The sequence below is a fragment of the Thunnus maccoyii genome, chromosome 12 (genome assembly GCF_910596095.1).
Source record: "Thunnus maccoyii chromosome 12, fThuMac1.1, whole genome shotgun sequence".
Taxonomy (NCBI): domain Eukaryota; kingdom Metazoa; phylum Chordata; class Actinopteri; order Scombriformes; family Scombridae; genus Thunnus; species Thunnus maccoyii.
In genome coordinates this window covers 28,024,424-28,046,608 of record NC_056544.1, presented here as the reverse complement: position 1 = coordinate 28,046,608, position 22,185 = coordinate 28,024,424, and the positions used below count along the sequence as shown (strand labels likewise).

Genomic DNA, 22,185 nt, shown 5'->3' with positions numbered 1-22,185 from the left:
GTCAGAGAGGGAAGAAGAGCCTCAGGTTGCAGGCAGACAGACAGACAGACAGACAGACAGATAAATCCAAATTCAGCTGGTTTTTTTTGTTGTTGTTGTTTTCTCCTCCTAAAGGACTCTCACATGTCTGCCTCCTCTGTCTGTCTTTCTTTCTTTCTGTCCGCCGCTGCAGTTTATTGTTCTCACACCGGCCCCGATGACACCGACAATAACTCGTCTCCGTCCGCGCGGTTTGTGATGAATCACACACACCCCCCCTCCCACCCCTGCCCACCCCCCCCGAAAATACATTCTCAATCAGGGACGCAGCTAACCTTTTCCTCCTCTGTGAAGGGAAGGGAACATTTAAAAATTTTTGAAAGGTCAAGCGGTGCCCAGAACGTACACTTCCGGTGATGTCAGCCGCAGTTTCTATGGCAGCCAGCTCGGACAGGAGTGGGAGTTTTAGATTAGTGCAGGGCTGGATTATTAGCAGAGGCGGGGGTGTGTGTGTGTGTGTATGTGTGTGTGTGTCTGTCTGTCTGGCCAGACACATCCCCAAATGATCTCGTAGTGCAACGTTTGTGAAATACGACCCAGGAACGCTGCCTCTCGCTGCTTTTTTTGCTTTTAACAAGCCAGCCTTATCTCTCCGTCTTACCTCATTTCTCTATTCTTTCTTCTGTGTCTGAGACTTAATTCTCGCCGCTTCTTCTCAAACAAGAAGAAGCGAGTTTTCCCAGCCTTTTTCTTTTTTGCCTCAGCGGCTCAACTCGTTAGCAGAATAATCTATTAAAACCGAGGGGTCAAGAGGGCTGATTTAATTTGAGCAATGCCTTAGGGTTGATTTAGCACACTGATCCCCCGGAGCAGGCTCTGTGTGAGCTCAGGTGTGCAAATCAACACACACACACACACACACACAGACACACACACACACCCTTCTTACAGCTCCGGCGTTCGAGCAGAGAATGACTCAGTGCAACAGGGACAAAACAAAAGCAGAGACGGCTGCTTAACGGGAGGCAAGACAGCCAGTCAGCTTCTGCAACGTCAGCCTAGCCCACCGGGGTAGCGGAGCCTCGCTGCTGTCATCAAATTTGTCGAATCAACCACCCAGCTGCTCGGATCAGAGGGGCCAGACGGAGCGTGGCAGTGGCTGAGATTTGACGGAGGTGGTGGGGGGGGGGTGGGAGAGAGACGGTGATGACTTTGAGAGATGCGGTGCTGATGCTGGTTGTGGTGGTTGTAGTGGTGACTTCACTTGAAGGAGCCCGGGTTATGGCTTAAGGCATAAAATGTTGGCCATGAATCTTCCTCTTCCTGCCCGCGGAGATACTTAGACTCTTGTTTATGTGTGTTAATCATGGATTGGATGCAGTGGAGCTTTATACCGCTGCCGACAGGAAGCACCTGGCCCGCTATGCCCCAGGACTTCAATGAAACGCTGGCTCTGACCACGACTCTGGGCTACAGCCTGTTAGCCTGTGAAACATGCATGCTGAACTGCTGCTTTGATCCTGTGAGTATGTCCGGCAAGCAGCGGGGCTTTATGGGCCTGATTCCTGTCAGCTTGTACCACTGTTTCTGCTGGGTTTTTTTTGTTGTTTTTAAAGCAATTCCTTTCAAAAGTTATTGGTCTGAGGAGTGGTCGTACAAAATGATCGTCTGTTAAAGGATTGCTTTGGCTCAAGACAGAAAAATCCATAGAATTAATGACATTTCTGTAGGTTTTAATTATGTTTCCCTTATCTATTTCTGTTACAGATTGCTGCCTCTCTATCATTTGGGGCAGTGCTCAGTTTTGCACATTTATAAAAAATAAGTTATTAAAGCACTGCATGATAAAGGGAAACCTCATTTATTTGTGCAAAATTTGTAAAATGTAATGCAAATGTCATTTCCTCCCTGTATGACAGTCAGATTAGCAGAGAGGAAACTGTTTGTTGCCGTCAATTAAATGTTAAGTTCTGATTCCACCGATTTTACACATAGAAGTCTGTTCACAGGGGAGAGCACTACTGCATATGTGTAAAAAGTTGTGTAAAGCGTTTTGTGGCTCCAGAGGGAGCTGTTCTGATAAACTGTGATGTCACTAGTGTGCTACTAGCATAGCACAACCAAACTCTCCCACTGAAATGGACTCTGGCTGAGTTGGATTGTGGGTAATGTGGCTGCCAGGTTTTAACAAAGAGGAAGAATGTGTGGCAAAAAAAAAAAGAAAGACGTTATCTCTGGTTCTGCTGTATTGATTTTAGATTGTCCATTGTGAATCTGACAATGTAATAAGAGTGCAATGCTACATCAGTGGAGTGCTCACTGGTTTCACTGGTTTCCTTCCTCATGTCACTAAGCTGATGCAGGTTATATTGTCAAAAAAGCAAATGCGACAGTGTTCTGCTTGATTCTTTCTTGTTTTACTCTTTAAGTTACTGTCGATATGCATCAGCTGACATCTCTGACCAAACTCTGTATTCTGTTCACAGGAATCCGCCAAGGTTTCAGACCTCAACCCCAATGCGAAAGCATGGGCCAACCACATGTTTAGCCTGGACCCCAGCGGGAGTGCCGACACCACAACTGCTGCCTTGCAGCCATGGAAGGAAGGCTGCGATAGTTCGGCCGACCCCGGCCCAGAAGGTCAGCCAACCATGTGGGATGACAAATATAACGACCGCTTCTATACTTAGCATTGGTGTTTTGGCCATTATAGGGAATTTAATTAATCTGCAACACACACATATTTGCATATAAAAGTAATCTGAACACACACACACATATATATATATATATATGTATATAGACACAGATATAAGTAGGAGGCACTTAAAAAAAAAAGCAGCAGGCAGCTTAGACAGCAGGATGACACTTTTAATAATGGGCTTTTGTGCCTTTTTAATGCCAAAGTATGTAATACATCTATTAAGTTTTGGTGACATGTTATGCCCCAAAGCCAACTGAAACATCAGGACCACCACTAAAGTTAAGTAGATAAATACAGTTGTAAAAAAAAAAAAACATTTTCTGAATTTGTGGTATACCTTTTAGAAAAAGTCGATGACTTTGTCTTAAAGGAGATAAATTTGCAGTTGAAGTGTAAGAACTTGAAGCGGTTGTGGTGTCAGTGGGAGATGAAACACTGAAATGAGGTTAAATGTCAGTTGGATTTTAAGCATTGAAAGGAATTAAACCGAATAACTGAACAGAGTTGAAAGTGTCAGTTGGATTCGTACAATGAAGGCAATGAAGCTGTTTGTGGGATTTGGAAAAACTGAACAGAGTAAAAGGGCCAAGTGGAGTTTTATCACTGACATGTATCACAATTACATTTATAATATCTACCAACATGTAAGCTATCATGATGTTAGTTCCTTGGATGTATGTTGGTTTGGGAGTAACGGGGGGATGGTTGACGCACTTAAAGGAGTTAAAGTGGCAGCTTAAGTGTACGAACTAGACGCGCTTCAGTGTCGTTGCACTCTTTATATGAAGCCTCATATAAGCTTCAGATAGACTTTTAAATGCATTTTTGTACTAAATGACTGTAATCACTGTGGATTTTTGGCCTCCGTCACTCCCATTGAAAGCACATTTGAAGGGGATCTTTTAATAGCCGGTATGAACGAGGAGGAATGATTACAGCGAGGGGAAAAAAACAACCTCTTTTTAAGACAGACTTGGAAAAATTATGAACCTGTTCTTTTTAATTTGTTTTGAAATTTGAAACCTTGAATAGAACAGGACGGGAGAGGTGGAGCCGAGGCACTGAAAGGACCTGAAGTGTTAAAAAAAAAAAAGCACATAAGCCATGTGTCATAATCCAATAGTGACCAGTGATGTCGGCTCTTCTCACAAACCCCTTATTTTATTTTGAAGCCTCCGCCTCCGTCCGTTCTCCGCTGTTTTTCCCTCGTCATACTGAGACACCTCTTTAATCATTCATTCTCAATTTAGTATGAGCTATGAATATTCCAGCCTCTAGTCACGTTTTTCCCCTCTACACAAATGATCATAATCAGTCACTTTAATGTACCCGGCCAAGTATAGACAATAACAGAGGCAACAAGGATATGGTGGTGAAACAGAAATTATTGATTAGCCTGCGTTGGACTCTGATTGACATCCCGGCCTATTTCATCTCCTACGTCTGCGAGGACGTTGATGGAAAATTTATGACAGAGGACCGGTGACTCAGTATAGTCGGACCATTCACATAGTGGCCTTTTTTGCACCACTGCGGGCTTATTTTGCCATTAAGGGGGGGAACTTTTCCTCCCTCAGCCCTTTACAGTGGCTGTTTCCTCCCCCTTAAAGGTGACTTACAATGTTTTTTTGTGATTTTTCTGTCATGTATGTGCTGTTATAATGTTGGATGTCTATGTTAAACTTGGTCAAATTACCAAAATATGAGGTGAACATATGTAAAAATACTACTGCTGCTAATGCTACTTCCCCATCGAGCTGACGTCAGATTGTTCTGTTGCTGTTGCTGAGGTTGTTCACTCGCGTATTTCAGGTCAGATTCAGGCTTGATCATGAGAAGTTTATATTTAGAGTTAAGGGCGAGAAAAAGTGAAACCAGACGACTATTGTTTGTTTACGTAGCCTCTGTCTGTCGAGGAGCAGCATCCTGAAACTTAACCAATCAGATCGGAGTGGGCTCATCTGGAAGAGGGAGGGAGGGGGTCTATAAAGGGTCCATAAAGAGCCAGTATAAGATAAATAACTGTAAATGATGCAAAGATGTTCCAGTAGAGCCCCTGAGTATAAATATAGACCTGGAAATGTGAGTAATACGCTCACTGTCACGATCATTGCAGGAAATGACAGAACTTGCAGATAATTTTGTTTGTATTATTTAGACAAATAAAGAAATATCACTGTTGAGGTTATAGAGTGCCATGAAGGAGTAGGGGGGGGGACATCACCCTTATTCAGTAGCAACTTTGACTTAAGACGTTTTTGTGAGATTATCAAATAGACGTAGAAACGATCAGAGAGTTATGGAGATGTATTTTTTTATTGTCTATGTGGAGAATTTTTACCAACATTTTAGTGTGGTGACTCATGTTTGGTTGACTCATCGTAGCCGTGAACTCCATTACTGTCAGCATACGTTATCCTGGAACACAGATGAAAATCTAGACAATACGTTAATGTCCAGAGAAAGTGTTTAAATTATGTGAAAGATATTTCAAATAATTGTGAATAAGGTTGAGTTGCAGAGAGAGTTACCTCTCTCTCTCTCTCTCTCCAGGGATTAATCTTAATCTGTGTCTGGTAAACAAGCTTTAAAGGACCAGTGTGTAAGATTTAGAGGCATCTAGTGGTGAGGCTGCAGATTGCATCCAAATCAATACCCCTCCTCCCCTCACCTTCCCCTTCCAAGTGAGTAGGAGACGGTGGCTGCAAAAAAAACACGAAAGGCCCTCTCTAGAGCCAGTGTTTGGTTTGTCTCTTCTGGGCTACTGTAGAAACATGGCGGTGCAACATGGCGGGCTTCTCGGAAAAGGACCCGCTTCCTATGGAGATATAAAGGGCTCATTGTAAGGTAACGAGAACACAACCATTCTTATTTTCAGGTGATTTTACACTAAATAAAACATACTTATGAAGATTATATTCAATTTCTGCCAAATCTGTTCTGCTAGATGCTTATAAATCTTACACACTGGTCCTTTAATATCTATAGGCTCATTACACTTCAACACTCTTGAGTATTAACTTTTGTGTTGCTCCTTTTGAAAGTGATTTTTCCATTGCAGACAATTTAGATAACTTTCTCTAGAATACATGAAGAGTTGTTCTCACCTTTTAAAGAATAAATTTAACACTATAAATGTGAAAGAATGAGCTTAAAGGTTCAAAGGACTATCACAGAGCAGGTTGACTACTTGCATCCTTCCTTATTAGTCTTTAGAGACGTTTTCTAAACAAACTAACGGACCCAAACTCTTTAACAATCAAAAAAAACATGGAAAATCACCAGCCTTCATCTTTTAAAATAATAAACAGCTATGACAGCGAGTGTCTGTATTGAGCCAAAGATTGTTTGAGAAGAGACGTCACTCTGTAACACCTCAGTAGGACCACGAGTCAACATTGTGTGTACTGTAGTTCAGCAGGAACCAACAGAGTAATGAGTCATCTCTCATAGAAATAACCTCGCCTCACTTCAATGTAAGAATTTCCCTGTTAGACCTGGATTCATATCAGGACCTTCAGTATCAGGAGTTAGTCAGATACAAGAATACAGATACAGAATGTGTCAGATATGTTTAATTAACATGTTTATATATTATGCTGCTCATCTGGTTTCCAGGTTATAGATGCAGGTTGTGAGCATTAATTAAACTGTAGTGTTTCTGCCAACAAAAGAGCTTTTTACTTGCAAATTAAATATAAGTTGGATGAATTGTTGAAAGATAATCATAAAATTCAACAAGGGCTTTGATACTGGGTTCAAATGACACGCTATCGAAACCCATCGCTACTCATTTATGAAGGGCATCTTTTAAAAAAACAAAAAAACTTAAAGGCACCAATTTGACTTTAACCCTTTCATGCATTAATTATGATTTTTTTTTCCTCTTTAGGCATGAAAAAAAATATTTGAACTTCTTTTTTTTTTTTTTGTCCAACTTAGTGGACAGATGATTAATTGTCATTTTCTCCCAACATAAAATCAATACTTTTAATTTTTTATAATTGTTTTACTCCTTATTTGTTACTTGATGTTACAAAATTTTATTTACCTGCAAGGGTCTACTACCATAGACGGATTGGCAAGATGTTCCTGAGTTGATTAGCATTTCCAGCCGGCAGGCGGCCATCTTGGTTTTGAGCTTTTACAGTCTATGTTTTTGAGAAATTTGTGTTGCACTTACAAAGGCTGGCCAATGAATGGCAGCGTATGAGATGACACACTAGAGTCCACTGTGTTGGCTGATGTGCAACTATACCATTAAAACCCATGCATATATAAGAAAACGGCTTTTGAACAGCTGTCTGCTGTAGTGACCACTATGCATGAAAGGGTTAAAATGGTGAAAGTCCATATATTTCAATGCCTTTTTAATAATTATGATACCTCCCCTTGTTGATTGCCACAGGCTATGAAGCCAGTGAGGACAAGGCTTACAAGGAGCCCCTACTAACCGACCCAGATGAGCCTCCACCGGTACCAGTAATGCTGGCCGAGCCGGCCCCCGTGGCCCCCGTCACACTGGAGTGCTCTGAGCCAGCCTACACAGAATACCCCGAGACTGGGCAAACAGGTGGGCTGGTTAGCAATCGGTTGTTTTTGTCGGAGGAGGAGGAGGAGGAGCAGGAGGAGGAGGGTGTGGACTGGTTCCTTATCACACTGCAGATTAGTCACACAGTATGATGTAGCTGTACAGCACCTTAAACCAGGACCTAACTGATGATATTACAAGGTCTAGAATTAAATCCTAAAGGGTCTTGGACCTTCATAACTCAGCATTTAGGGAATTTGGTTGCTGGATAAAAAAATATAGAATCAAATGTAAAAATTTGTTTGTTTGAATTAAACAACAGGCACAATTTCTGATTATTTCTACAACAGAAAAACGCAGCAGAATCTACCAACTGAGAGATTATTGGTCGTCCAAAGTGGTCTCGGCTGAGTCAGTCTATCTAAACCGGCAGATTAAATGAATAATCGCTGTAGCGCTTCCTGTGTGGTGACACTTGAGTGATGTTAGCAATATTGTGTCTTTTATTTGACCGATCCGAGTCTTAGTTATTGGAATAAAATCACATTATGTTGTGAGAGCCTCAAGTAGGAGAAGTTATTGTGTGGAGGTGTACGCTGACCGCTTAAGAGCTATTTGTTGTTTTTTTTATGTTTTATTTATCACAGCATTAAAGTTTCATTGACCCTGTATCAGACACTACCTGCGACAAGACATTTATCTCTAAATGAACCTCCTCTACCCCAAAACAATGTCAAACAACACAGCTGAAGGGAAGAAACCTGATTACATGATCCATTTCTGCATATAATATGTGGATTCATGTGTTAAAATATCAGAATATCAGACATCTAAACTCATTTGTTCAAAAACTTGAAAATGGATAAAAAGTCGGAAGTCTGAGGATTGGTTGACAAGATTGTTTCCATCGATTTGTTAATTTCAGAGCTGCAATGACGAGTCAATTAAATGATCAGTGGACTGACAGAAAATGTATCCGCAACTGCTTTGATAATTGATTAATAATTAGTCATTTTACAAGCATTTTTTCTTGATTTGATGAAGAATGGGCAGCTTTTCTTTGTTTTACATTAGAGTAAAGTGATTAATTTGAGATTTTGGACTGCTGTTAGGGGGAAAAACATGACATTTGTTGACTTAATTTCACATTTTTTAATGTTTTCTGAGGTTTTATTCAACAAACGACTGATAGATTAATTTAGAACATGATCAGCTGATGAATCGATAATGAAAACCATCATTAGCTGCAGCCCTGATGTCAAAACCTTTTAGCAGACATGGTAGTCTAGATGTTAAAGTAGTGAGTTTGTGACCAAAACCCAGATCTGAATAAATTCTAAGACAACTTGATAAAACCTTGATAAAATAAAGACAATTCACAGAGAAAACACACAAGTTATATCAAACTCCAAGCAAAGATCATTTGTATAAACAAGTTGGTTTTTTTTGCACCTTTTTGTTCATATTTGATCATCCTTGAAATGTTTCTGCCGCTCTTCTCCACCCACATCCTGCTTTTTAAATTCAGTTCGTTTCATTCAGCCTTACATTTCGTTGGTCTGAATCATGTTTTGCTCCCAGAGTCGGGGGATTAGTTCAATTGCTCTTTAATTTACACAAACATTTCCCACTTCTGTGTCAACAGGCAGCGATCCCCAGCCAGAGAATCTCCAGGAAGGCTTGAGGGAGCACCTGAAGAAGACTCTGGAGTTCTGTCTCTCCCGGTGAGTTTCCATCGATAGTTTTAACGCCACATTACATCACAATAAAGCACGGGGCTTATTTTGTTACCTGAAGAGGAGTTAGGAGGAGGAGGAGGAGGAGGAGGTACAGATTGATTTCAGGAGGCTAGGATTATTGAATTACCAAACACAGAATGGTGACTAGAGTACCAAAACTTTTGTAATATCCGTCAACATCTGAGACTAGAAGGAATATGTCTTTGCACGGTGGATATATCGACTTCCAACCAAACTACGAATGAGAAGCTTTTCTCCTTTTTGAACACATTTGAAAGAGAAGATAAGAAGCTAAACCTCAGACTATCCAGGAAACAGACAACAACAAGCTAAACATGCTCACCACCACCTCCCACCTCCCTCCCCTTCCTTCTCACCACATCTGCTGCTGCTGCTTCTCGCGTCGCTCAGCAGCTGTTTCACACTCGTTAATGGAAAGAAGCACTTAGAACCACATAAGAAGTGGTTTACATCATCTGAAAGCTGGGAACCTGAAGATTAATTTGAGATGCAGCTCAACACTTTGTGTCACGTTTTTCTAGTCATTAATCTGTAATAAACATTGTGTTCACATTTTGAAAGTGTATTAAGGTCTAAAACTGTGTGATGGAAGTATATGATGGTCATTCACATGTTCAGATATGTCTCGTAAGTTGTTGCAGCGATTTTTTTGGGGGGGTTGAAACCATTTGTTACACAGATTGGGTGCAAAATGTAACCATTTTTGATAAAAATGGTCAAAAATCCCTCCAAAATACTTTATATTTATTTCTGCAAGAATTGCATTTTTTGGCAATTGGATGGTGAGCATTTTTCTTCTAGAAATGGCTCAGAAACAGCCCCCCTCTCTCTTATGGTCGATATATCCAGTAAAGCCATACATCCTCTGAATGTCCTCGGTCTCTAGTTTGTGGTTGTAAAGTTTCATGAGGCTGTTATTATCCTAGAGGTCACAATAGGTCATTTTTATACCGTGATGTCAAGTTTAAAAAAAAAAAAAAAATGGTGTCAGTACAATGAAACATCATCCCACATGAATACAACTGGCCTCATTGAATCCACAAGATTGTCCGCTATCCAGTCATAACAAATTTTTGCAATTCCGAGACTGTTTAGGGACCTCAGTATGCAGAAACACCATTTATAGAACAGGTGAAAACAACATTTAAACTGCATGGGATTAGCATAAAGTGAGCATGTCTGTAAAGAGGAGACTCGTAGCTACTCGTAGAACCCATTTTCATCCAGATATATTGAGTTGAGAAGTCAAGGGACCCCTTTGAAAAGGGGGTAAGCATGACCTCATTGGTACCGATGGAGGCCTTATGTCGTCTAGTCTCATATTACACCAGCTTCTTCGCTCTAGTTTTAAAACTCAGCCCGCCGCAGCCTCTGAAAGACAGTAATGTCGGCCGAGGGCGCTGACGCCCCCGCGGGTCTCTGAGGGTTAAAGACGCTTTTGTTTTTATCTCAGTCTCACGTTTTGATTTATCACCAGAAAGAGTTTCAAGCTCAGTGAATATGATGAACGTCTTACTCGTTTATCAGGAAGACAGGAAACTCTTGACTTGGTTCAAACATCTCAGTTGATTTCTATTTGCTTTTAAAAAATCTTGCCAATTTCAACTTTATTGTCTTGCAGCCACATGAGACATAGAGCACAGTCAGACTTAAATATAAAACACAATAAAATACCTTTAACATACAATGAAAATATACCATGAAGCTTCACATCTTGGCTTTCAGGACACATCTAAAAGACTTTAGGAGGTACAGCAACAGGTGGCTGTACTTCTGGTTTCTGTATCTTTAACACTGTAGTCATAGTGGTGTAAGAAGATAAGGCACATTGTTGTATGAGCAGTGCTTTAATGTATGTTGGTGATGTTTTTAGCTATTTATGCTAACGATTCTGTCACTAGGATTAAGCTAAACTTCCAAGAGAACTTCAAGTAGCATAATATGTATTTTTCTCTAAGTACAGGTTCTGAATTGTGAGGATTTTCTGCCTTATTCTTGTCTTATATGAAAGTGAACTAAATATCTTTTAGCTTTTAGATTGATGGCCAGACAAAAGAAGCAATTTGATGACATTACCCTGGTCTTTTTTTATAGTTATAATGGGCATTTTCAACCATTATCTGCCATTTATAGACCAAACAATAAATTCATTTATCAAGAAAATGATCTGTATGTAAAAATAATTGTTAGTTGCAGCCCTAGCATTAATCAGTAATTAAATCTGTCTGCCACCAGTGTGCCGCGGGACTACACATTGTTTTTAATGCTGATGGAGCCTCTCTCTCTCCCCGTGGGCGTCAGGCTCGGTCTGAATGAAAGCCTTATTTCATAATGTTGAATGCCTCTGCGGCGGCTGGTTTTAGAGGGAATCAAGGCCTCACAAAAATTGACATTTCTTTCTGTTGTTCATCAACTTAGACGAGTTTACTGTCTGGTTTTTGTCAGTAGCTTTGCCAAAACTACAGTAGGAGTAACAAAACCAAAAAAAAACAAAGATCAGACATGATGGGAGGACGATGGAGTTTAGAGGAGCGCTGTCGGATTCTCAGACTGGTTCAGAAAATGTCTGGAAAATGAAAATGAAACATCTACTCAGAGCTCCAGACTGTGACCAAAACGGTTGCATATGAAACCCATTTTTTGGGAGCGTGCAAGTTCAAATTCTTGGCTCTTTTGGTGCGTGTTCGTATCGGTGGCGCTGCGTGAAATTCACGTTCTCCAAAGTCAAGGACACAGAACTTAACAAAACAATCCATTAAGCTGTTTCTGTGTTGCACAAATGAAGCGGTCTGTAGCTGATTATTTAAAAAAAAAAAAAAAAACAACAAAATGAGGAAAGAGAGGAGGAGGAGGAGGAGGCTGGTGGGGAGGGAGAGCCAACGAGAAGTTCCAACCCAGATGCCACTGATGATGAAAGTGCAGGCAGAGACGACCGAGCAAGCAAAGAAGAAAAAAAATACTACTTTCAACCACAATGGCTAACGCAGTACCCGTGGTTACAGTACAAGGGGGGGGGGAAGAGCTTTGCTGTGTGTGTGTGTGTGTGTGTGTGTGTGTGTGTGTGTGTGTGTGTGTGTGTGTGTGTGTGTGTGTGTGTATTGTAATGTGCAGTGTGTGGTCCGTCCATCGCAGGCAACTCTAAACTTGTCAAACTGGGTCAACGCAGCTTGAAACTTTGAACTTGCAGAACAACAAGTAAGAAACACAAAACCAGCGGGGACAGATGCATGAGCCGAAACACCGAACCCCTCCCGACTCCTTTTCATCGGTTCAGTTATATAACAGAAGATGACCTGTTATGTCGGTCACTGCTTGTGGCAGAGAAACTTAATATTCAGGTTCGAGTCTGTCGATCTTTACATCGGTGCAAAACTAACTAGGGTATGCAAATTTAAAAAAACGATTCATCAGCATGCAAGGTCATTGATTAATACCATGCTGTACCAAAAAAAAAAGATAAAAGGGCCAGTACTACCAGTGGAAAAGTTAGTCTGGAGCCCTGCTTCTGTTGCATTTTCTTTGAGAAAACCACTTCAACTCTCATAAGTGGAGCAGCTGAGCGTTCAACAGCAGTGGACTGAAGTGTCTGAGGTCCTGTTTACACCTGGTATTAACATCCGTCTCAGTGTGGACGGCTCTAAATAAATACAGGTGTAAACGCACCCAAGACGCATTGAGGACGGATAGAGATCTGATCACTCAGACCCAATTCGGAGGTGGTCTGGGCCGCATGTGACCACATTGGGCCACTTTTGAAGGACCGCCTACTCAACCGACGTCCTCTATTTTCCGACAGACGAGGCGGGGAATCGCATTGCTTCAGCTTGTTGATAACAGATAGAAAACATAATCCACCTCCTGTTTTTTTTCCTGTTTTTCCCCTAACCCTCAAATTAAACCAGTAATTAAACCAAAACCAGAAACTAACTTGTTTTTCGCTTGTCTGTCTAAAAAAAAATATTTCAGAAGCTAAACATTGCTGGATAGTTTCCTCTTTCCTGTCAAGTTGATAACTACAGTTTTTAGTTTTGCTGTGCTGCTGTATCAACCTGGACCCCTCTCTCTCTCCCTCTCTCTCTCTCTCTCTCTCTCTCTCTCTCTCTCTCTCTCTCTCTATCTCTCTCTCGCGGCAACCCGGTTCTCTCACCGTGGGGAAGTGAGATCCGATCACAAGTGGTCACTCAGGACGCATGTGGAGACACATGTTTTAATGCCAGGTGTAAACAGACGTACTTAAAGCTGTCCACTTGTGATCGGATCACCCAAGACGGATGTTTAATACCAGGTGTAAACAGGACCTGAGAGGTCTTAAGAGGAGCCAGAAGCTCACAAGATCAAACCTCCCAAATAGGGATGAAACAGATTCCAGTTTCATGATAAACCAGGGTGAAATTCCCGACTGTTAGTATTACAGTTTCAGATTTTAATTGTATGCTTTGAAAAACTCACCGTACATACTGTCCACCTTCAACCAAAGTAAGCAAAAGTCTCCCAGACGCAGGCGCAGCGAGCAGCGTGTTTGTTTTGCATCAATGAAAACAGCCTTCTTAGAGGAAATGCAGCACAATCCAGCAACGATCCGCTTATGTTATGTACTTTTCTCCACCTATGCGTGCTAGTAAACAAGGCAGTGTATATATTACAACCCGCTGTGCAGTGTTTTTCTGATCAGCCTTTAAATGCAACAATCTGTTACTCCAACTGGATTTGCTGGATTGTATTTCATTGTCTCACCGGTGTTTTTAAACACGCCCCACACCAGCACAGCCTCATGTATTGTTTAACACAGGACTGTTTTCAGTCTGAATGCAGCTGAACAACAAGAAAAAGTTTTTAAAAAATGGTTGTTTTTATATGTTTCCCTGCTCCAACACACCTGATTCAAATGATCAGCTGGTCATCAAACTCAGCAGAAGCAGCAAGCAGAAGCCTGATAACAAAACCCTGTTCATTTGAATCTGGCGTGTCGGAGCAGGGAAACATCTAAAACAGGACAGGTGTGCACATATTGTCATCTGAGCAGGGTCCCCTGGAAGTCTAACCAACCATCTCTACCTCCTCCTTCTTCTTCTTTGTCTCTCAGGGAGAATCTGGCCAGCGACATGTACCTCATCTCCCAGATGGACAGCGACCAATACGTGCCAATCGTGACGGTGGCCAACCTGGACCACGTCAAAAAGCTCAGCACCGACGTGGAGCTGATCGTGGACATTTTACGATGTGAGTAAAAAAAAAAACGTCACCAGTAATGATTTGATGTGTTTTTTTTTTTGTTTGAAATTTATGACCCCGCTTCATGATTGTCAGGAGTAAAACTGGGCTTTGATGGCGGTTGCTTATCTGCTAAAGAGGCGAGACAAACTTACCAGGCACAGTGATGTTTTTTTTTTTGTTTTTTTTTCAGCTTGTGGTTGGGGCTGATTTCCCAGGAGAGGTTGTTAAAGTGCATCCAGCAGAGTCGTACCTGCTCGTGTTTGATTTACACACATAGTTAATTTACTACTTAAATTAATCCTATCTGACTCGGAGCTGAACATTTTATTTTACGGCTCAGTGATGTGCGGAAGATTTTTATATATGAAAATTGGCTGAGACTCTGTAAACAGTTTTAAAAATGTGACGCATTTTTTGCCTCGTATATTATAATATAATCTTTATGGCATCTGGTTTAACTAGAATTACTCATTAACAACTTACAGTTTAATAGTGTAAAAGTAAAGAGTTCAGTTATTTTCACATTTAAATGTCTTGTTTTGTCCTGATTAACAACCTGAAGATATTAGATTTAATATCACAGAAGACTAAAAAAAACTATAAAATATTCACAAGAACTCTTTTTTTTCCTTAAAAGAATGACTCATCAATTATCAAAATAGTTGCCAATTAATTATCTGTCGAGACATGTTCAATTGCTTTACATCAACAACTAAAATGTGTGTAATAAACACGAGGAACCCGTATTCTTACCCGTAATTTTACACCTTTTGTGTCTTCTTCCAGCTCTGCCATTGGTCCAGGTGGATGAGAAGGGGGAGAAGGTGCGACCCAATCAGAACCGCTGCATCGTGATCCTCCGAGAGGTTCCAGAGAGCACGCCCATAGAGGTAAAAAAAAAAAAAAAAACGGATGTGTGCTCGATGCCAGTCCTTTCACCATTTTATAAAAACATCTCTCACGTCTTGTAACTCTCTCCCGGTAGTCGTCTAGCGTGAGTCAACAGGTGTGTGATTACTCCACGGGTGTACGCCTTTACACGCCGCTCACGCCATTTAATACAAGCGTAACTTGTGTACTTTTGCAGAAGTCAAATATGTAGTTTGCCTTCATGGTTTATTCACATCTCTGTGCTCCTCTGTGTTAGGACTATCGTTATGTTCTGTGTTTTTCTTAATTTGCTGTTCGTGACAGCGCTCGACTGTAGAGATGAAAATACAGCGAGCGATGTTTAAATAAAGCGTTTCCTCGTTGTGAGTGAGTTTAATTCAAATGTAGAAATGTTTAATATATTTATGGAGCACATTTAAAAAAAAATACCATCAAATAAAAGACTAACAAGACTGTACAGAGAATAAATAAATAAGGTTGTTGCGTTGTTCTAAGCATCCCAATATCTAATGTAATGATTAGTAAAATCTAAAAATGTCTTATGGGTGTAGTTGGTATCGATATCTTATACAATCCTACATGTGGGTGATGCATCTCGAGAGCGTTTCATTGATTTCTCATTGTGAGGAAGACCACCTGTATTATTTAATCAGTTGAATAAACCAGAGAGCCGATCCTGCATTCACACATCCAAGTTGTTCTGTGTGTGAGGTTGTTGCATAAACCAGCTCAGGATTTTAATACGGACATGCACTCCATCCTCCATCCTCCACACACACACACACACACACACACACACACACACACACACACACACACACACACACACACACACACACACACATACACATTTACAGCGTACATGCAGATTTAAGGAGGGTTAATGTCACTCAGATGTTGCTGCAGCAGCATGAAAAGACAACAGCTGCTGAGAAATCCTGAAGAGTGAATTGCTGAAAATTTATGATATCAGCGTCACGCTTATCAGCACCAGCATGACGGGGCGTTTTTAGTTTCAACTTTGTCAGAAGCTGAAGATGGTTATCGCTCTCTGTGATGTGTGCACAACGACTGTTTAGTTTTAAATTTTTGGCTGGAGGGATGGTCAGTTAGTCCACAGCAAACTGAAATATCTCAACTATTTGATGGATTGACATGAAATTTTTTTTACAGACGCCCAGAAGATAAATCATAGTGACTTTAATGATCCTCTGACTTTTCTTCAAAGCGCCACCGTGAAGTCGCCACTTAATAATAATGATCATGAGTTTTAATTACGGGCGACTCTCAAAGCACTCAGACACCTTACAAGACACAGTTTAAAAAAAAAAAAAAAACGTGTCGTATCAACTCTCAGATGTACGTCGCTTTGGATAAAAGCATCTGCTGAGATTTTACATTTACATTTTTCATGTAGCAGACAACACGAGCAGGGATCTAGTCAGGAGACAACAGCACCAGTAAGTGTCATAAAGCTGAAGTTTGGGCCCGATAGAACGAAGATGCCAACAGGAAGTGCAACAAGGCAACGATTAGAGTGCATAGAAGCATGTTATTGTTTTGTTTTTTCTCTCCCTACAGTTCATCAACTGCAGAGGTTTGATTGTAAAGATTGTAAGATTTACAATAATAAGTTAATATTATTGATGATCCAGAACACGGCGGCACAGCTGGTCTTCAACCAGTTGTTGATATCCCTCCACTGGCTCCCAGTTGCTGCCCGCATCAAATTCAAAACCCTGACACTCGCCTACCTGAACTCCCCCATTCAGGTTTTACACTCCCTCCAGATCACTACGCTCTGCCAACGGAAGGCGCCTGGTAACAACAACACAACAGGGCCCTAAATCACCAGCTAGACTCCTCTCTCCTGTAGTTCTCCGGTGGTGAACAGGGTCCCTCTCAGTCTTTAAGAAAAGACTAAAGACCCGGCTTTCTCACAAACACCTCTGCACTTAATAGACTGAAGGAAGAAAAGAAACAAAAATACAAAAAAATAAGAATAAAATCTGCTTCTATGCATCGCCTATGTGAATGCGTTCGTTTTTGGCAAAATACCATCAAAACTAATGACATACTCATCAGCCTCAGCTGTGCAAATTAGCAGATGTTGCTAATGCTAAAGTCCTAAACTAAGAAGAGGTGTTATTGCCATTGTGAGTATATTAGCATGTTGAGGTAACCAGTTATTTTAACTAATTACAGCCTCAGAGCTGCTGGTGAGTCTGTAGATTCAGAGCCGTCCAGCAGGAAGTTGAACCGGACACAACCCGGCGTCAGGCTGCGTCGGCCAAATAGCAAACATGCAACCGCACATACCCGGTGGATTACTTTGTAACATGAGCACCGTATTCAGCTGTCTTCTTGTGATTCGTCGTTACGATGGAAGATAAAACGGTTGCTGCTGTTTTAAACTTTCCAAAGTTGTAAAATCCTGTCTGTGAGTATCACAAACCGCCGCACTGGGTTTTGGCTTTTTTTAAACGCTTTAATCTGCAGCTTCAGCTCAACTCCCTGGTATTTCATTGTTTCACCATCACCTCAAACACGACGCCACCACCACCGAAGCCCCCCCCCCCCCGCGCGCCGTAGTGCCAGATTTAGTCTGAACTTTTGCTGATTCTCACAATATTTTGCCAAATGCAACTGAATGTTTTTATTCGCTTCACATCATCCAACTTTTCAAACCAAACTGAACGTTTCCAAGAGTCCGAAACCAACGAAAGGCCAAATAGCCAGAGCAAATATTTATTATTATAATAATTACTGTGCAACAACAATAACACCCGACACACACACACACTTATATTCAGGAGCCACACGAACTGTTCAGAGAGTTATTTACAACAGGACTCAGACACCATAATTGAACTTTTATCTCTGTTCCAAACAAAGTTTCTGCTGCTCGCCAGTTAAATTGGTTCACGGAGCAGCGAAGCCTGTTAAAAACCAGTTCAGTTCTACCACATAACCAAGATCTGGTCTTCTTTACACAGACCTATTGTGTTGTAAGTTTGACTTTTTTTTTTTTTTTTTTTTTTCTCTCAACATTTTTGGTGGATTTTTATTAGTTGTGGCAAGAAAGTATGAATGTTTTTAAAAGAGGTAGAAACAATGGAGTCTTTTAGGTTTTGCACATATTAGACCTGTAAAAGTCTAAAATGATGGTTTCTGTTACAAATATCTTCAGTTTTAAAATCTTAGATAACAGAAATTAAATCATCTGTCTAGACATAGAATGAAAAACTGTTATAAAATGTAATAGATACTTTTTCCTGTATGGCTGAATACTTGATATCTTTTTTTTATATATTTGATATTTTCTTTTTCTACAGGTTGTTTTAGTAGGTCACTAGTGAAATGACTTCATGTTCTCACCTCCTCTCTTGTATTCTGTTTGCAGGAGGTTGAGGCTCTTTTTAAAGGCGACAACCTGCCCAAGTTCATCAACTGTGAATTTGCCTACAATGACAACTGGTTCATCACCTTTGAATCAGAAGCAGATGCACAGCAGGTAGAAAGTTTATTGTCTCACCCCTGAGTTACACTTTCTTTATCTCTCTCTGTCCATTTCTTATATATATATACACATCTTTTTACTTAACCTTTTCCCACTGATGTGCGGTATATTTGAGTTTTTACCCTGATTGGACTGTTAGTAATATGATAAACTGTTAGTGATGCTCTTGTTTCTTATTGTATTTAATATCAAATTGTTAGCTAATGCTGTGCTGTTTACTTTCTCTTGATTAAAGGCATATCAGTATCTCCGCGAGGAGGTGAAGACCTTCCAGGGGAAGCCTATTAAGGTACGAAACGTTACGTTAGTTTGACAGACACGTTTGTCCAAAATGACACAATGAACAGCGTCGTACAAAGTGACAAAATCTCCAACACTCACAAGACAAACATGTTTTAAAGTCAGTCTCTAAATTCAATATGAACCAAATCATATTTCTCATAACGTTGGTAACTTTTGGCTGCTCTGCTCAGACAGTTAAAGGCTTTTTTAAAAGACAAACGATACACAAAACCATAAGAACCACTTTGGTCAACTGTCAAAAGAATAAAAATAAAGAAAAATCTGAAAAGTTAAAGTTAAGTTTAAATTAAACAGACTCAAGTATTCATTAAACTCTCTGGTTTCAAGTGACAAGGCACCTAATGTGTCTTTGTGTCCGTCTCAACGGTTATTCCCTGCGTTCGTCTGTGTGCAGTTCTTTTATTTTCTGTGGTTATCGGATCGTTTTACGGAGTCTGGAAAGGCCCACGGAGGGAAAAAAAATAAGTAATTCATGCTCTCAATTTAGTAATTTGTGCCCTCAATTTAATAATTTGTGTTCTCGTTTTAGTAATCTGAGCTTCCGATGTAACAGAACGTGAACCCTCACCAGGGATCTCTTGATTTAATAAGCTTTTATTTTGATCTCGGATATATTTCAGTTCTTTTGGCTTGTAAGCAAAACATTGTTTTATCTCCGAGATCCTTTAAACGTATTAAACAGGATTACTGGCTTTTTTTTAAAAAAACTTTTATGCTACTGTGAATGTCATCCAGTTCTGATGTTACTGAGGAAATGTCTTCATTTGAGAGCACAATTTATTAAATCAGAGTTCCTCCCGGGGCTCCGTACTGTTTGGAGGTTAAACGCTTCAAGCCAGCTGTGTTTCAACAGAGTCAACGTACATGTTGAACAGGACAAAGTTATCTTCCTTCATGCATATTTAAACAGCTCCACAAAGAAAACACGCATCGAGGTTCCTCAGCTGAAAACATGCAAATCACAGATGTTCACCGCAGAGGTTCGTTGAGAGGTCACGTGACATCACGCTTTTAAGTAATTCCACTAATGTATGAAAATCCCCCGTTAACACCACAGAAGAAGAGCCTCGCTCGGCAGAGCTCCGTCTGCAAATCTTTTTTTTTTTTTTAACCAAACTCTTATATGCCATACAGTGCTGTCGACAAATGTAAAGTGTAATTTATACGTGTTATTTACACTGTAAATTACTAATGATGAGTTTCAGTTTTACTGTCAAAATTATTGCTTTTATTTAAGCTAAAACTGGTTGTCAGCCAGCGTGTTTACCACAGTGATGAGCAGTAAATTAACGGCACAAATACATTTAAAACAAGAAGCAACTAAACTAAGTCTCAAATTTATCAGATTAGTAAAAATGACATTTTTGTCTTAAGTGAAAGATAAAAGTCAACATCTTTTAACTTCTACTCTTATTCAGCAGACTTTTCTTCCGGCTTCAGTTTAGTTTTCTTTTTGTTTCATCCCTATTTTTTTATATTAATACATCATAAAAATATTTGTATTAATGTTGTTAATTGAACATGTTAATTGCAGGCAGACATATTAAAGATTTGAAAAACTAAACGCACATTTTTGCCACATCATATCATAACATATCAGTGCATAAAATGGATGAAAAAGGATTAAAAACATAATAATGAGGCAGATGAAGAGTAAATCCTTGTATCTGATTGGTTATTTCTGCCCTGATCATACATTTAACTTTCAAGTAGACATAAGTTGCTTCTTCACTTTCAACAAAGAACTTTTAAACCTTTTTAAATTGTCTCTTTAAAGCTTTCATAGAAGTCTCAACTATGTGATAAACTCAAAAGAAACGTCCAATATATTCATGTTTCTGTTCTGATCCTTCTCTTCCAGGCGAGGATAAAGGCGAAGGCAATCGCTATCAACACTTTCATGCCAAAGAACGGTTATCGGCCGGTGGAGGTGAACCCGTACGCCCAGCAGCGCTACACATCCTACTACATCCCGCCGGTTTACAGCCCGCAGCAGCAGTTCCCCCTGTACAGCCTCATCACGCCGCAGGCCTGGTCGGCCACACACAGCTTCATCGACCCCACGCTGGTGAGAATCAGACGCTACATTTCAAATTCGTAGACTTATAACATGTTTTTCGGAAAGATTAGCTTGATTGATTAGCTCAGCTTGTCTAGTTGTACGTAGCTGTTTGGTGGTTAGATTTGTTGTAAGACTTTGTAAAATAACCCAGAATTTATTACATATTTATTTACATAAAAACACAGAAGCGTCACATCCAGAAATAGGTAATTCATTCTGCTTTTTCATTTAAGTCCCTGCTCTCAGGGTCTCACTGTAATTGTTAACGTAGCTGATAAATGTGCTTTCTGTTTACCAGGTTGCCCCATTTCACAACAACCAGTTCATCAACGGATTTACCACATCACACAGTTTTAAACCAGCGACGTCTCCCCTCACTGTCAGACACTACTCACCCAGGAACAGGTCTGTATTTCTGAAAGAATAACTGAGTAACAACACCAGTGTTTTTACATTTTTATGTAAAGAAACCAGGAAAAAGAAGAGGATGATAATTATAAAAGTAAAACTACTGGAATTATTTCAGTAAAAGTTGCTCACACGTCCTCATATGCTTTCAAAATGGATCCAAATCCACAGATTAACTTTTTAATCTGATATTTTCTGTTAATTTAAGTTCTAAAAATCCTCGTTGTGTTCCATGTTCCCCGCAGGAATCACAGTAAACCTCACCTGAGGCCGACCGTCCCCACAGCGGACCGAAGCACCGGTCTCCTGGACAGCCCGGGTCTCTTCCCCACTTTCCCCAACGAGAGGCTGAACGGGGTTCGAAGCAGCCCGCCGACACGACTCCCCACCAGCCAGCCCAGAACCAGGTTACCCTCCACCGCGGCCTTCCCACGCAGGGACACCGTGGGCACGGGACGAGTAACCGAGCCCGCCACCACAGACTACTCCCTGGGAGTGGGAAGAGGAAGGTACGGCATCAGTCATCCGCAATGTGTCACTTAACACTTCTGCTGAACTGAGCAGAGAACAGAGAGATACATTAAATTGTTAACAAGTACATGGACTTACATAGCGCCTTTCTACCTTAACGGACAAAGCGCTTCACAACTTTTCGCCTCTCATTCACCCATTCTGACCATCAGGAGCAACTCGGGGTTCAGTATCTTGCTCAAGGACACTCTGACACAGGAAGAGCCTGGTACTGAACCTACAGTAGACCTCCTGAGCCGCAGCCTCAAGTAGATTAACAACCGTCTTGTAAATCGCATCAAG

General features: G+C 40.6%; 1 protein-coding gene across 2 annotated transcripts in view; it reads left to right on the top strand.

The window, feature by feature from the left end:
• larp4b (La ribonucleoprotein 4B) overlaps positions 1 to 22,185 on the top strand; it is a 46,255-nt gene that overhangs the window by 20,085 nt on the left and 3,985 nt on the right. For both annotated transcript variants that reach the window (XM_042427577.1, XM_042427576.1), the window contains exons 3-12: positions 2,466 to 2,619; positions 7,092 to 7,256; positions 8,860 to 8,938; positions 14,058 to 14,194; positions 14,975 to 15,078; positions 18,483 to 18,593; positions 18,835 to 18,888; positions 20,764 to 20,970; positions 21,263 to 21,369; positions 21,618 to 21,881. In XM_042427577.1, coding sequence (XP_042283511.1) covers positions 2,466 to 2,619; positions 7,092 to 7,256; positions 8,860 to 8,938; positions 14,058 to 14,194; positions 14,975 to 15,078; positions 18,483 to 18,593; positions 18,835 to 18,888; positions 20,764 to 20,970; positions 21,263 to 21,369; positions 21,618 to 21,881 — 1,382 coding nt within the window. The remainder of the gene's footprint in view (positions 1 to 2,465; positions 2,620 to 7,091; positions 7,257 to 8,859; positions 8,939 to 14,057; positions 14,195 to 14,974; positions 15,079 to 18,482; positions 18,594 to 18,834; positions 18,889 to 20,763; positions 20,971 to 21,262; positions 21,370 to 21,617; positions 21,882 to 22,185) is intronic.